A 16174-nucleotide genomic window follows, 5' to 3' on the forward strand; every position below is an offset into this window, starting at 1 on the left:
TTAAATCCACACTTACTAATTTGTCGGTTTACTTTCTGTCTGTCTTTAAGATTCCTACTAGGGAAGCTAAGAGGATAGAGAAGATGATGAGGGACTTTTTGTGGGAGCCGGGGCAAGAGCAGAAGGATCATTTGATTAGATGGGAGTTAGTTAGTCGAAGTAAGGAGGAAGGAGGATTAGGATTAGGGAATAATACTTTTAAGAATGTAGCTCTTCTAGTTAAGTGGTTGTAGAGATGGCCTTTAGAGAGGGAGAGATTATGGCATGAAGTGGTGGCAAGTATCCATAGCTGTTCTGGAAATGGTTGGGAAGCAGGGGTATCCAGACAGGCAACTCTTGCAACACCTTGGAAGGCAATTCATGGCATCCTCCCACAGTTCCTACACTTTGTAAGGTATGATGCTTGCTTTGGGACTCGGGTTCTTTTCTAGGAAGACACTTGGGTAGGAAATTTGCCCCTTAAGGATCTATTCCCTTCTCTCTTCTCTATTTCCCTTTAATAAAAAAGAACCTGTGTCTTCCTTTCTTTTGTCCCTGTATACTCCCTTGCCGACAAATTGGGACCTTGGCTTCCGTAGAGGGTTGAGGGATGAGGAATCCCTATCAGTTTCTGAGCTCTTATTGCCACTTGATTTTGTTTGCCTGGACCCACTCATTTCTGATAGGAGGATTTGGACTTTGACTCCGAAAGGGTCGTTTACTTGTGCTTCTTTCTTTAATTCCCTTTGCTCCAATTCCTCTCCTTGGGCTTTCCCAGTTAAGGAAGTATGGTCTAGGCCTACTCCCCCAAAAATAGTCGTGTTTTGTTGGGAAGTTTACTATGGTAAAATCAATACAATGAATAACCTGCAAAAGAAAAGACCTTTCTTGTGTTTATCCCCTAACTGGTGTATTTTGTGTAAAGCGTAGAATGAGGACTGTTACCACTTATTGATTTCTTGTCCTTTTGCTGCAGCCATTTGGAATTGGGTATTTGATTTGTTTGAGTGCAGGTGGAACTTGCCAGCTGAGGTAAATTTGTTGTTTTCCCCTTCTACCTTTGTGTGGACCACAAGAAGAGGGAGAATCATGTTGAAGTGTATAAGAGCAGCTCTCCTTTGGACTATTTGGGAAGAGAGAAATTCCAGAATTTTTTAAGGAGAAGGAAAGAAGCATTCTTGAGGTCAAAGAGTGTATTATTACAAGGACTATTTTGTGGCTGAAATCCTTAAAACTCTTTGAAGATTATTCCTTTGAGGATTTAATGAGGAATTGATCTGTAGTTGCCCTCACTTCCTCTAGGAAGCCTAGAGTTCAAGTAACTTGGACTCCGCCGTTGGAGGGTTTTGTTAAGCTGAACTTTGACGGGAGTAGTCAGGGTAACCCAGGACTGTCTAGGATTGGTGGTGTACTGAGAGATGAGAACAGCAACATCATTGCCTTTTTTTCAGGACCGGTGGGAATAGGAGACTCTGTGAGAGCTGAACTCCTAGCTGCGGCACAGGGGGTACAGATTGCTTATCAACTTGGAGTGCAAAACTTAATAATTGAAGGAGACTCCAAGGTGGTAGTAGGATGGTTGGCTGACCAGGGTACTGTCACTTGGAACTTTAAGGATATCTTAAAAAAGGTCAAATGGCTATTGAGGGGCATGACAGTTAGAGTTCAATGGTTGGGTAGGTCGGCCAATGCCTTGGCCGATTATCTTGCTAAACAAGGGGCTACTCGGGTTTCATTATATTGGGCTTCTATGTAATTTTCTTTTTCCATTGTTTTGTTCTTTAACCAAAGGGTTGATGGTTTCTTCCATCTCCCCTCCTTAAAGGAGAGGTAGCATCTCGTGCCTCTCCCTAAATTGTACTATATTTGGCTTTGATTTAATAAATCTGATAATTCACTGATCAAAAAAAAAAAAGAGTACAAAAGAAAAATGATAAAGAAGCTGCAAGTATATTGGAATTTGAAGGAAAGCAAGTTAGTGTCTACAGTTCTGTGTGAGCTACTAGTATCCTTTGGTGGGATTGTTGAAGTAGACTAAGTGAACGAGGCAGCTGGAAATTAGCGCCATCAGCATTCTACAACATGCATAGTGCATGCATACTTTTGTTGCTATTGGAAATGCAATATTGTACTGTAAAGAGACAGGGCCGAATGGGTCCTAGTATCTTCTCTTGTAATATTTTTTTTCTATTTTCCTGTTAGCTAATGGGCCTGTTATTTCTTTTTGTTTGATCTCTTTATGTTACTGCCTAGTTGGCCGCCCACTTAAGGGCATACTTGTAATTATTTTAACATTAATTTTTAGTAAAAGGGATTAGAGAAGAAAGGGAAGGATTATTCAAACCTTTCTTCTTCTTCCTCCTCTTTTCTCCATCTTCTTCTCTTGTACTGCTGCTCTTACTTTTCATCCTCCTTTTTCTGTCTAATTTTCAAGTTTACACCTATTTTTGAGGACTGGTTTACATCTTGGTATTAGAGCAGGTTTCTTTCTTCCTTCTTTTCTTCTTCATCTTTTCCCATACACCCTTAGATTAAGAGAGTGTATGGAGAGATAGGTTCCCTATAGCTTAGAGGATCTCTGGCCTAGTTGGTAGAGGGTTTGGAGAGTCTAAATTTGGTTGGATATTGCTAAGAAGTGGTGTTGTTCTGTTGCTGCCCAAAACCCTAGCTGACTAGAGATTTTCGAAGGTACAGGTAAAGGTGAAGCTTTGGGTGTGGTGCTCTGTGCTTGGGAGGTGTCTTTTGACTCCTAAAGGAGGGTGGTTCAGGTTTGGAAGAGATTGGGAAGCTCTGGTAGTAGCGGCTGCATCTTTTCTCTTCCTCCCTAACAGTTGGACGGAGTAAAACCCTAGTTTTCAAGCATCTAGGTTCTGGTTTGACTTCAAGTAAGTTTATATAGACCAAATTTCTGGTTCTTTGATTTTCGTTTGATTAATTGAGCCATACGGAAGTGAGTTCAAGCAAGTGCCGGTTTCCGGCCTTGGCTCGGTAGATTCCGTTTTGACTGGTGTGACCACAATCAAGCTAGATGGGAAAATTATCTTGCTTGGGCACAGTCTATAAGAATTTATGTCTATAGTAGAGGAAAACTCGGGTATCTCACAGGTAGTAAAGAAACCCGAAGGGACAAACCAAGAATTTGAGAAATGGATGCAGGAGAACTATACAGTCATTGGATGGTTGGTCAACTCTATGCAACCTCATATAAGTCAGCATTATCCCTGGACGTCTTCGGCTAAGGAGATATGGGATAGTGTTACTGAGACCTATTCACAGAAGTTGAATGTAGCCAGAGTCTACAAGTTGAAAAGTGGCGTGAAGAACCTAAGACAGGGGGAGAAGAGTGTATCAATCTACTATTCTATATCGAAATCCCTATGGCAAGAAATTGATGTTATGGAGACAGTTGTATGGGAGAGTAAGAATGATGCTGAAATGTATAGGAAGTTGGTGGAAAGAAATAGGGTGTTTGAATTTCTTACTGGACTCAACCCTGAGTTTGACATCATTAGGCAAAATATCCTGGCCAAAGATGTGGTTACTCTTTCCCAGGCATACGCTATGATAAGCAGTGAGGAGAGTAGGCGGCAGGTTCAGTTACAGAGTCCACCTACAAAATACTTTGCACATGCTGGAATAAAGCCAAAGGGTCCTACTGAGAAAAAGGAGCAGATATGTGAATATTGCAAGAAACCGAGGCATACAAAGGACACTTGCTGGAAGCTTCATCCTGAGCTTCTTCCAGATAGGTTTAAGAATAACAACAGTTCTAAGAAGGGTAGTCAAGTAGGAAAGCCTAAGACAGCTAATGTTGCTATAGTACCTAAAGGAGGAAATAAGGAGAGTGAAGAAAAATCAACCATTGAGCAGTTGGCAGCAATGAAGGCGGATTTTGAAAAGTATGGGAGGCTGCTAAATCACTTGGAAGCTATTGTTTCTTCATCTCACCCTTCCAGCAACACATCATCATCATCTGCATTTGCTCACTCAGGTATTCGTACTTCTGCAAATCATTCTTCAGTTTTAGGTAATCATAAAATCCCTCGGATTATTGATTCCGGTGCATCAGACCATATGACCAGCCTGTCTAATCTCTTCTGCTCATACCACCTTCTCTCCGGTAAAGAGAAAATATCCCTTGCTGATGGGTCTCTTGCTCCCATTTCTGGTAAAGGGGATATAAAGACCTCTAACATCCTTTATTTATCCTCTGTCCTTCATGTCCCTAAACTTAATACAAACCTTTTATCTGTTAGTAGCTTAACTAAATCCATGAATTGTAGCATAACCTTTTTTCCCACTCATTGTGTTTTTCAGGACCTGCAATCTCAGAGGATGATTGGGAGTGGCCATGAGGCAAACGGAATATACTTGCTGGACACACCGAATAGAGCTTTTGGACCACCTCATGGAGTTGCCTTAGAGTCAGTCTTGTCAGAGTCTATTGACAAAGTCTTGTTATGTCACTTTCGGTTTGATCATTTGTCTTTTTTTGCTTTGAGTCATTTGTTTCCAGATATGTTTAAGGGTGTGTCTTTATCGAGTCTTCATTGTGAGTCGTGTGAACTGGCAAAGTATTGTAGACATCCTTATTCAATAAGCAATAAAAGATCTCTTTCTCCTTTTCATATTGTTCACTCTGATGTGTGGGCCAACTATGGGGGGTTACAGGTACCTTATCCTTTTTATTGATGACTACTCTCGTTAAACCTGGATTTATCTCATGAAATCCAGGGATGAAGTACCAGCTATTGTGCAAAAATTTCATGAACTCATCCTCACCCAGTTTAACAATCGGATCAAAATATTCTATTTTGATAATGCTAAGGAGTATTTTGAGAAAACCCTCTTCGCCTATCTTGAAACTTTTGGGGTTATTCATCAAAGTTCTTGTTCCTACACTCCACAATAGAACAAAGTGGCGGAAAGGAAGAACCAACATGTGGTTGAAGTTGCCAGATCCTTCCTGTTTGCATCCCATGTTCCTATAAAATTTTGGGGAGATGTTGTTCTTATTGCTACCTTTTTGATCAACTGTATGCCCTCCCGGGTTCTTAACTTCAAAACCCCCTTTAGCTTTCTCTTCCCGGATGAGGATCTTTTTTCTCTTCCTCTCCGTGTTTTTGGGTGCACTTGCTATGTACATGTTCACAGCCATCAAAGGCACAAATTTGAACCTAAGGCTCGTAAATGTGTTTTTCTGGGATATGCCTCCACACAGAAAGGATATTGTTGTTTTGATCCAGTTAGTGGCACCCGCTTTGTATCTCGAGATGTCACATTTGCTGAGTTGACTCCTTTCTTTAGTATTTCTCCTAAGGGGGAGAAATCTAAAGAACCCTTTGCTATGTCTCTAGTTGTTCCTCTTCCTATTCCTCTTGAGTCCTCTCATGAGGTGTCCACTTCTCCCACTAGACCTACCTCCAATATTCCTGTTCCTCCTCCTCCTCCACCTCATTCTCCTATAATTCCTCCTCATCCTGTTCTCCAAAGGTGGTACCAAAGGCACAGATTCAAACATGGGCAAGTTGTTTCCACTCCTACAGAAGAGCCTCTTGCTCCTCTCATCATTACTGTCATTATTGAGGTAACAGGTCAGCCTTCCTCTGACCCATCTACATCTTTCCCAGACCTTGACCTTCCTATTGCTCTCCGCAAGGGCAAGCGAAAGTGTACAACCCATTGTATCTCCAAACACCTGTCTTACAGCCTTCTCTCTCCTTCCTACTACTCTTTTCTTGCTTTTGTTTCTTCCCATGTGATACCCAGGTCCGTACCAGAAGCCTTATTTAAGCCTGAACGGAGGGATGCTATGATGGTTGAACTGGATGCTTTGCATAAGAACCATACCTGGGATATTGTTGACTTGCCCGAAGGGAGGGAACCAGTGGGTTGTAAATGGGTGTTTACCATTAAATATCACTCTGATGGATCTATTGAGAGGTTTAAGGCTAGGCTGGTTGCTAAAGGCTACAGTCAGATGTATGGTATTGACTATCTTGAGACATTTGCTCCTGTAGCTAAGATGACCTCAGTCCGGGTTTTGTTATCTCTAGCCGCTACTTTTGATTGGCCCCTACACTAGTTTGATGTTAAAAATGCCTTCTTGAATGGAGACCTACATGAAGAGGTCTATATGTTTTTGCCTCCAGGGGTGTATGGGAAGGAAATGCAAGGCAAGGTGTGTAAACTGCAAAAATCTATTTATGGTCTCAAACATTCCCCTCGGGCTTGGTTTGAGAGGTTCAGGGCTGCTCTTGTCTCCTTTGGTTACACACAAACTCAATCTGATCATACCCTATTCTTGAAGAGAAATGGCTCTCTGGTGACCTTTTTGATAGTTTATGTTGATGATATTGTGGTCACGGGTAATGACACTCAAAAGGTCAGTAAACTCAAAAGATTTCTTAACTTTGAATTTGAGATCAAGGATTTGGGAGATCTTCGGTATTTTTTGGGCATTGAAGTTGCTAGATCTAAGGATGGTATCTTCATTTCTCAGCGTAAATATGTCCTTAACCTCCTTGCTGAGACTGGTAAACTTGGAGCTAAACCAATCTCCACTCCTATTGATCCCAATCATAAGCTTTCTGCTACAGATGGTGACCTTTTATCTGATAAGGGAGTGTTTCAGAGACTGCTTGGGAAGTTGTTATTTCTTTGCATGACTCGGTCGGACATTTCTTACTCAATAAGTGTTATTAGTCAATTTATGCATTTTCCCAGAGATACTCATTTAGCTGCTGCAGAAAGGGTTCTGTGTTACTTGAAAGGTACTCCAGGAAAATGTATTCTATTTGCCAAACATGGACACATGAAGCTGGAAGCTTTCACTAATGCTGATTGGGCAGGATGTATTGATGATAGGAGATCCACCTCAGGTTATTGTGCTCTGGCCGCTGAGAACATTGTGTCATGGAGGAGTAAGAAACAGTCTGTAGTTGCTAGATTCTCAGCTGAAGCAGAATACAAGGCAATGGCACATGGTGTGTCAGAATTACTGTGGCTACGATCCCTTTTAGAAGAATTGGGGGTTGACTATGAGAAGCCACTGATGCTCTACTGTGACAACCAAACAGCTATCAATATTGCACATAATCCTGTTCAACATGACAGAACTAAGCACATTGAGGTTGATAGACATTTTATAAGGGAAAGAGTTTCCTCAGGAGAAGTTTGTTTTCCATTCATCACATCAGACGAACAATTGGCTGATATCTTGACCAAGGGAGTTCCTAGAGGGAAAATGACACACTATATAAGCAAGCTGGGCATGATTGACATCTATGCTCAGCTTGAGAGGGAGTGTAAAGAGACTAGGCCGAATGGGTCCTAGTATCTTCTCTTGTAATATTTTTTTCTATTTTCCTGTTAGCTAATGGGCCTCTCTTAACAGGCCTGTTATTTCTTTTTTGTTTGATCTCTTTATGTTACTGCCTAGCTGGCCACCCACTTAAGGGCATACTTGTAATTATTTTAACATTAAATTTTTAGTAAAAGGGATTAGAGAAGAAAGGGAAGGATTATTTGAACCTTTCTTCTTCTTCCTCCTCTTTTCTCCATCTTCTTCTCTTGTACTGCTGCTCTTACTTTTCTTCCTCCTTTTTCTCTCTAATTTTCAAGTTTACACCTATTTTTGAGGACTGGTTTACATCTTGTACTTTTAGGTGTATAAATGTATTTGTCAAGGCGCCCATGGAGGGTCACCTTGTTTAATCCCCTAGCTATTTTGGACATGGCACTGTGAAATACTCTTGTATTCTTTATTTTTTCTAATTATAATAACAAAGTAGTCACTATTAAACTAAAATATCCATTTTGTAGGTTTATATATTAGTTTCTTCTTTGTTATGGCTGTTCCATATGGAGAGGTTTGGAAGGATTCCAAGAGAAGTTTCAGCGGGGTGTAGCTCTTAAGTTGGCTCTAGGACAGAGTTAGCTTTTGGAGATGAAAACTGGTGCGATGACAGAGCTCTAACAAACAGACTCCCAACTCCTTTTATGCTGGCAAATAGAGAAGCAAGGGTGGAAAATTTAAATGAAATTATTGGTGGCAAAGTCATCTGGAGTCCCTCTTTTAAGAGGAACTTAAATGATTGAGAAATAGAAGAGCTGGAATCCATGATTAGATTGTTGAACAACAATCTTCCACAACCAGGTGTGACATATGCAAGAAGATGGAGATGAGATGCTTCCGGCAGCTTTTCAGTTAAATCCCTTTATATGAAACTAAGTGAATATGAAGAGAAACAGAAAAGAAGTGTTACCCCATGCAATGCTAAAGCTATCAAATGACAAAAGTGCTGCCTTATTAAGGTTAATATGTAGAGAAACAGAAAAGAAGTGTTACCCCATGCAAGCTGGCTGATGCTGTAAAATGTCTCTCTTTCAACCAATTCATAATTGCTTTAGTTTCAGGTTGCCGTGAATTCAAATCATTGTTCATGGGAAAGAACTGTGAATTTCAAGTCAACCAATATTGCTCATTGATCTTTAGTCCAAGAGGGAAAAATCAATGGATAAGAAGATCAAATACATAGAGAGGAAGTAGGGGGAGGGGATTAAAGGTATTATTTCAACCACTGGTGCATAAAATGATACTGACTTGGTCTGGGAAATCCCGGTTTAGGTCAATATTGTTTGCATTACCACGTCTCCTAAGTGAAAACCCATCAGGGTTCATTGTTGGAAGTATATGGAGGTGAACATCTCTTATGATCAATGTTGCCTGTAAGAACCAAAACCAAAATTAAAATGATAGCAGTGCTACAAAAAGAAAGAAAGAAAAAGGTAAAAAGAACATCTCCATAAAACAAATAAATTACATCTCAAGGTCACATTCCAGTTGGTATACTAAAGAAGTTTTAATAGGTTATATGATTCCCAGAAGAAATTACATCAAACCCTACTAGATCAACTGTACATGAACTGAAACGAACTTATGCAAATAATGATAATAATAACAAAACATATGCATCTAACCAACCTCAAGTCTTTTATAAAATAGGCAACAAGAAAGACATCTTAATAGGAGCAACAACATGAATTATGAAGGAATTAAAACTACAAGTCAAAAAGTTCAATAGTTCATTAAGTTTGTTCAAGTACAAAGTAATGGAGAAGGTTTGCCAGTAAGGAAATGGGTAGTACCAAGGGATCCTTCATGTAGTTATCACATAACCAATTTGCTAAAAGTAACAGTAGCTCCCGGCCAACAGGTTCATCTCCATGCACATTTCCAATGAACTACAATATAAAGCAAATTGATTTCCGTCATGAACTTTCAAGAACCATAAATTATCAAAGGAAAGAGTTGTCAAAATAACTTGATCTGCAAAGAGAGAACATCCAAACAAGTTATTGCATAGATGTATTTGAACCATAAAAGGAAAAGCTGCAATTTTAATGGATCTATTGATGGATAGCCTCTTCAGCAAAACAAAGTATACGTCTGTTTGGGAATTGATAGCCTCTTTTCTTCAATATGTCCTGTGTAAGAATTCAGCCTCTAGAAATCAGCCATGCGAAAGCTTTGATTCTTAGGGGGACAGGTCTCCTCCATACTCCTTTAATTACATCAGCCTCTACCTGGGACCTCATTAAAGCAGTATACATGGATTTGACAGTAAATCTCTCATCTTTACATTTTTCCACCATTTGATATCAGCAGCCAAAGGATCAATTTCCAGTTCCTGAAGCTTGGACAACAGCTCCACACATTCTTCCACCTCCCAATCTAATAAAGGTCTTCTAAATTTTGGACACCAGACTACAGCACCATTATTAACCTCATAGTAGTTAGAAATAGATACTTCCTTCTCACACAAATTGTACAATCTTCTAAAAACAGAAGAACAACTGCCACACTCTAAAGTGAAAGTGACCCCTGAACAAAAAAATAACTTACAACACTGCCCAAAACAAAACCTCCCGATTCACCCCTTGCTTTGCTAGGTTGTCAGCTAAAGCATTTGCTGACCTCCTAGACCAATAAACTTGTGCACCCAGCTCCCTTGTGAGGCTCAATAATTCCCTTACAGGTTGTGTAAGGGACCACGTTCCCAAACTATTTGATTGCAGCCAACCTACTACTAATTTTGAATCTCCCTCCACTTCTAACTGTTGAAAGCCCAATTGCTTGGCCAATCTGAGCCCCTAGAGGAGAGCCAACACTTCAGCTCTAAGCGAGTTCCCTAAACCTACTGGACCAGAATACATAGCTAGGATTTTTCCTTCCGCATCTCTAAACACACCCCCTATTCCAAAAGGTCTAGGGTTCCTAAGAGAGCTGCCATCAAAGTTCAGTTTGACATTACACTGCAAAGAAGGGGACCAAAATGCTTGTATGGTAGGTGATGAAGTAGAAGATCTTGCTAAAATACTCCAGCCTCTAATCAAATCATCTATGAAGACATCCTTGAAAAGTCAAGAGTTTTCAGCCAATGTACTGCCTTGATGGTGATCCCTTCAATAACTTCAGGAGCTGACTTTTCTTTCCCTTGGAAAATCCTATTATTCCTCTCTTCCCACACTGCCCACAAGATAGCTGCCCTCGTTGTTCTCCACATCACCCTTCCTTTCTTCTTTGGTTGTCAGAAAAAGCTAGGGTCAAATAATTCCGCTACGCTTGTGGGGGGAGTCCACCTACAATCAAAGAGAGAGGAGAACCAATCCCAAATAAGAGCACTAAAAGGACAAGAAATTAATAGGTGATTCACCATCTCACCATTCCTCAAGCAAAGGCTACAGACATGAGGGGACAAACACCAATTTGGTCTCTTTCTTTGAAGCACTTCCAAGGTATTGATTTTTTTTTTGAGAATCACTTCCCAACAAAAAGACCTTACTTTTGGGAGTACTAGAGCGCTCCATACTTCTTTAATAGGAAAGGAGGTAACTGGGTTAAGAGGAAGGACCATAGCATTGAAAAACGAAGAACAAGAAAAACTACCTATAGAAGTTTCAGTCCAAATTCTACTGTCAGGAGAAGAGTGGCCTAGAAAAAGTGAGCTTAGAAGAGAAAAAAGATCATCTACCAAACCCACTTCTGAGTCCCTCAAACCTCTCCTTAGTCCTAGATCCCAAGAATCCTAGAAACACAAAAAGAAGAGATAAATTGAAATTTTTTCCCCAATCCACAAGTCCTCCCAAAAAAGAATCTACGCAAGCATCATACCTGATGAAGGAAAGAAGACAGGCAAGATACCAACAATATCTTTCCACAAGGAAAAGCGTGAAGCCCTTGGGTCAAGTCCAGTGTCCCATCCATTTGCCGCCATTCCATGAATATTTCTTATAACCTTATGCCATAAACTCTCTTGCTCCTTAGGAAACCTCCATAACCATTTGCCTAACAAAGTTATGCTTCTTATTCTAACATTTCCAATCTTTAAGCCCCCTTTGTCTTTCTTTCTAGACACCACTTCCCATTTTACCCTATGATCCTTTTTAGTATCTCCAGGATCCCACAGAAAATCTCTCATTATTTTTTCCACCTGGTTTGCAATCTTAACAGACAATTTGAAGGAAGACAAAAAATACACTGGCAAATTTACTAGTGTTGACTTAATTAAAGTGATTATACCCCCTAAAGAGATGTAGTTCCTTTTCCAACCCACTAGTCTCTTTGAGAATCTTTCCAAAATTGGGTACCAAAAGCTATCTGACCTCGGGTTTCCTCCCAAAGGTAAGCCTAAATACTTAAGAGGCCAATCACTTACCTCACAACCTAGAGATCTAGACAAAGATGCCACCTCTGCTTCTTGCCTATTAATTCCAGCTACACAACTTTTATTTCAATTTACTCTTAAGTTGGAGACCTTTCCAAAATTCCCTACCAAGACCTTTAAATTTTCCAACTCCTTCGGGTCTCCTTCACAAAAAAAGAATTAAGTCATCAACAAATTAAAGGTGGATTACAACTATTTCCTCCCTCCCTATTCTCCACCTTCTAAGCAAATTTCTAGCATCGGCTCTAGTAATCTGGACACTCAACACATCAACTATCAAGCTGAAAAGGAAAGGAGAAAGAGGGTCCCCTTGTCTTAATCCTCTCTTTATCGGGAAGAAATCCTTCGCTACCCCATTAACTAGAATGGAGTAGTGCCATGAAGAGATACAACGCTTAACCCACATGCACCACCTCTCTCCAAATCCTCTAATTCTCAATACTTCTAGTGGAAAACCCCAATCCACCAAATCATAAGCCTTCACTAAGTCCAATTTGCAAATCAAGCCCTTTTCTCCTTGTCTTTTTCTGTAATCCACACATTCATTGGCAATAGGGATCTGATCAATAATTTGTCTTCCTGACAGAAATGCCCCTTGGTTCGGAGAAATCAAGGATGGTAGTACCTTTTTGATTCTTTCTACCAAGACCTTTGAGATTACCTTATACATACTACCAATTAGGCTTATGGGCCTAAAATCCTTTGGGTGGTTTGCATTTACCTTTTCAGGAATCAGAGCAATGAAAGTAGCATTGGCATCCGAATTTATCTTACCTCTCTTAAAGAATTCCAAGAAGACCTCCATTAAATCACCACCTATAATATCCTAGCAATTTTGGTAAAAGACCATCATGAAACCATCTGAGTTTGGGGCTTTAGATCTTTCCATTGAAAAAATAGCATCTTTTACTTCTTGGACCTCAAAATTCTTTTCTAGCTGATCCATCAAAACTCTATTCCCTGGAAGCCAATCAAGGTCAGGAATTTCTTCTCTCTCTCTTCTTGGGCTGTCATAAATGGATTTGAAATGCTCCACAAAAGATCTTGCTATCTCCTCACATGTAATCACTTCCCCATTCCATTTCAGCCTCCCCATTCTTCCTCTTCCTTCCATTTGCTAAGGTATGAAAAAATTTAGTAGTCTTGTCTCCCTCCTTCAGACACTTACACCTAGATTTTTGTCTCAAACTTATCCTCTTTCCTAACGATTTCCTGCAACTCTTGTTTCAGCTTCCAACGCTCTTCCCTCTCTCCTACTATCAATCTCCTCTCTGCCTCACCTCCATCAATTTCTTGAATCCTATTGGCAACCCACTCTTTTCTTTCTTCCACTCTTCCAAATTCCTCCTTATTCCAGGCTTTGATTCTAGCTTTCAAGGCATGTAGCTTTTTATAAAAATTGTACTCTTTCCACCTAAATTCCACTTGGTCTTCTTCCCACCACAATTGAACCTTTTTTATAAAATCAGGATGAAGCAACCACATGTTCTCAAACCGGAAAGGGCATGGCCCCCCTCCTAAGTTTTCTTGGGATAACCTAACTGGAAAATGATCTGAGGTAGGTCTAGGGAGAGCCCTTATTGCCAGTCCCCTCCACGTAAATTTGAAATCTAAAGAGAATAAAGAATCTATCTAGTTTACAACAAAAGGGTTCTTGGAAATTGGACCAAGTGAGGTTTGGTTGCAACATGGGTAGCTCTCTCAATTCATATGAGTCCACAAATAGGTTGAACTTTCTCATGCTGGAGGTGACCCTATGGTTTGGATTGGTAGTTTCACTTAGGAATCTTATGACATTGAAATCATCCCCCAAACACCACGGTCCATTCCAAAGACCCCTACTGGCTGCAAGCTCCTCCCAAAAATCATCCCTCTCCCTATACGAGTTAGGTCCATAGACATTGGTTAAGGCCCACTCAAAACCATTCTCTTTCCTTCTCAATTTGATTGTTACTGTAAAATTGCCAATTAGTTCTTCAGTACAGTCCATCTCTTCATTCTTCCATATTATAATGATGCCCCCTGATGCTCCCCATGATTGTGTAAACGCCCAGTTTAACCCTCTAGCTGACCATACACTCCTCACCCATCTTCTATCCACCTCTATCAGCTTTGACTCTTGAATTAAGACAATGGTCGGCTTCTCTTTCCTAAGGACTTCCCTATTTACACTTCTTTTTCTTGAACTCCCCAATTCACATTCCAATTGATTATCTTCATGGAAAAATAAGCAAAAAGGCCCAAAGACTCAGCTTAATTTAACCCAGCTTTCTCTCCTTCCTTACTGTGCCTCCTCTTTCATAATCCACACCACCCCTAAATCTTTTGACTTCACTCATCTTTTTTTTTCTTCTTTAATTCTCTCCCTCCCCTTTGTTTGGAGCTTTTATCTGAGTTACTTCTTGTCCTTTTTTCTAATCCTTGCTAAATTTGTTAATTGCCTTTTTAGTTCTAGCACCACTCTTATTAATCTCCCTCTCTTTCTCCTTAGAAGTAGTCCCAATAAGTTCAGCCCCCTCTCTGACCCCAACCTGGAATTAATTTCCACCTCTACCAACTGCTCGAAAAGAATCACTATTAATTCCCAGATTCGCTCCCATTCCTCCTTAGACCCTTCTACAGCCTCACCATCCCCTATCTCTTCTGTTACTCCTACCGAGTTGCTAGGAATGGCAGCTGTTGGGCAGGACCTGGAAACACCTGCGGGCTGCACAGACAAGACAACAGGAGAGAGAGGAGGATTAGCCAAATCACAAGAAGGAACCAAAGAGGATTGGCACAACATACCAGGCTTCAAAGGGTCTGCACTAAGTTCTGCAGAAGACTGGACTAAAGGGCTTTTAAATCAGGGGTTCTCCTCCAAACCAACCTTTGAAGTGCAAGCCGGGGAGGGGGATAGATCTGTAGCTTTGCTTGCTGATTGCAGAGATGAGGAAGACACTCTACTAACAACTTGGCTTTGTCTCTGGACAAGGATAGGATCTGCTCCATCTCTAACCGAGGTATATTGGTCCGTAGCTCTTCTAAGAGTCCAAAGGAAGTCCAGTGGGGGCTGGTGAAGAAGGTTTGAACAGCAGTCTTGTTCCCATTTCCATTTCCTCCATTAAACTTTTTCCACACCTACTTTTGGCGCTGCCTATACTGGAACCTCCAGAAATTTCCTCATTAGTCTTTTCCCCTTCATAGTTTACCCAATCTGAATCAAACTCATCTTCTTCCTCTTTGCTTCTGCTATACCTTGGATTTGGTCATTCAGGGCTGGTGGAGTAGGACCAGCCTCGGTCTCCAAGACAGCTTTTCTGCAGCATTAACAGTGGGAACCTTCGAACAGGGCTGAGCTTGGGACGATGATAGACCTGTTTTACCGTCACCTATTTTCTTTGCCTCTCTCATCACATGGTCACTTAAAGAAGCATGTGACCTTAGCTCTAAGTTGGGCCCTGGTCCATTTGAAAGCCCATTTACTGAAACACCTTGTTTCGGTTTAGGCCCAGATTTAACTTGTTCTGAATTCTTCAAAGGCCCAGCTCCTTCATTAATCGAACACACCTTAGGCCCAAAGTTAGTTGCAGTAGATATCAGCTCTAAGTTGGGCCCTAGTCCATTTGAAAGCCCATTTGCTGAAACACCTTGTTTCTGTTTAGTTGCAGTACACTTGTCAGCCACACTAACACGAGAGCCTTTACATTCATCTTTTGCATTTTCTCCACTTATCATGACTTTGCTTGCACGCCTCAACTTTTCCACTTTCATAGTACTTTCATAGCACCTCCAGACCAATCATCCTCCCAAAAATCTAATACTAGATCCGCTTCCCACCTTCCACAAGCAAAAAGGAGGTAACAAAGGGTTGAACTTCATAAACCCCTTCCAAACACTCACCCCATAAGATTACCTCACCTCCCTTACATCTCACCCAAAATTCACCACTCCATACTTACAAGCCACCACTTTCCTCCAAAGAGCTTCCCTCTCTCTCCCAAACCTCCAAACCCACTTCCCCAACAAAGCTTTGTTAAAAACACCCACTCTTCTCACTCCCAAGCCCCCATCTTTTCTAGGTCTACACACCAAATCCCATTTAACCTGAAACTTCTTTTTATCCACCCTAACATTCCAAAGAAAATCCCTTTGCATTCTTTAAATCTCTCCCACCATTGTAGAAGGAGCCTTTAATAGGGAGGGAAAAATAAATTGGAAGATTTGAAAGAACACTCTTAATTAAGGTTATTTTCCCCCCAAAAGAGAGAAATTTCCCCTTCCATCCCGCCAACTTTTGATCAATTCTATCTAGGACAGGTTTCCAAGTGGAGGATGGTGCCAAGGCTTGCAGTGCAAGAGCTCTTGTGGCTACTGAAGAGAAGGGCTCTCAAATGAAGTTCTCGCCTCACTCATTAGGAAGGGTACGGTGTTAAGGAGCTAAACATTGGACTGCATTTTGGGAGGAAGGGATATCGTTTGAGAAA

The 16174-nt window shown here is 40.8% G+C and overlaps 1 protein-coding gene across 3 annotated transcripts in view; it reads right to left on the bottom strand.

Moving 5' to 3' along the window:
• SOL1 (carboxypeptidase D) overlaps positions 1–16174 on the bottom strand; it is a 49053-nt gene that overhangs the window by 20765 nt on the left and 12114 nt on the right. For 2 of the 3 annotated variants that reach the window (XM_088888994.1, XM_010262727.3), the window contains exons 6-8: positions 9130–9225; positions 8585–8707; positions 8330–8434 (exon numbers count right to left, since the gene is read on the bottom strand). In XM_088888994.1, coding sequence (XP_088745120.1) covers positions 8330–8434; positions 8585–8707; positions 9130–9225 — 324 coding nt within the window. The remainder of the gene's footprint in view (positions 1–8329; positions 8435–8584; positions 8708–9129; positions 9226–16174) is intronic. The other variant, XM_010262728.3, reaches the window with a different exon arrangement.

The sequence above is a fragment of the Nelumbo nucifera genome, chromosome 5, assembly GCF_055504915.1.
Source record: "Nelumbo nucifera cultivar China Antique chromosome 5, China Antique-T2T, whole genome shotgun sequence".
In the NCBI taxonomy this organism is placed as follows: domain Eukaryota; kingdom Viridiplantae; phylum Streptophyta; class Magnoliopsida; order Proteales; family Nelumbonaceae; genus Nelumbo; species Nelumbo nucifera.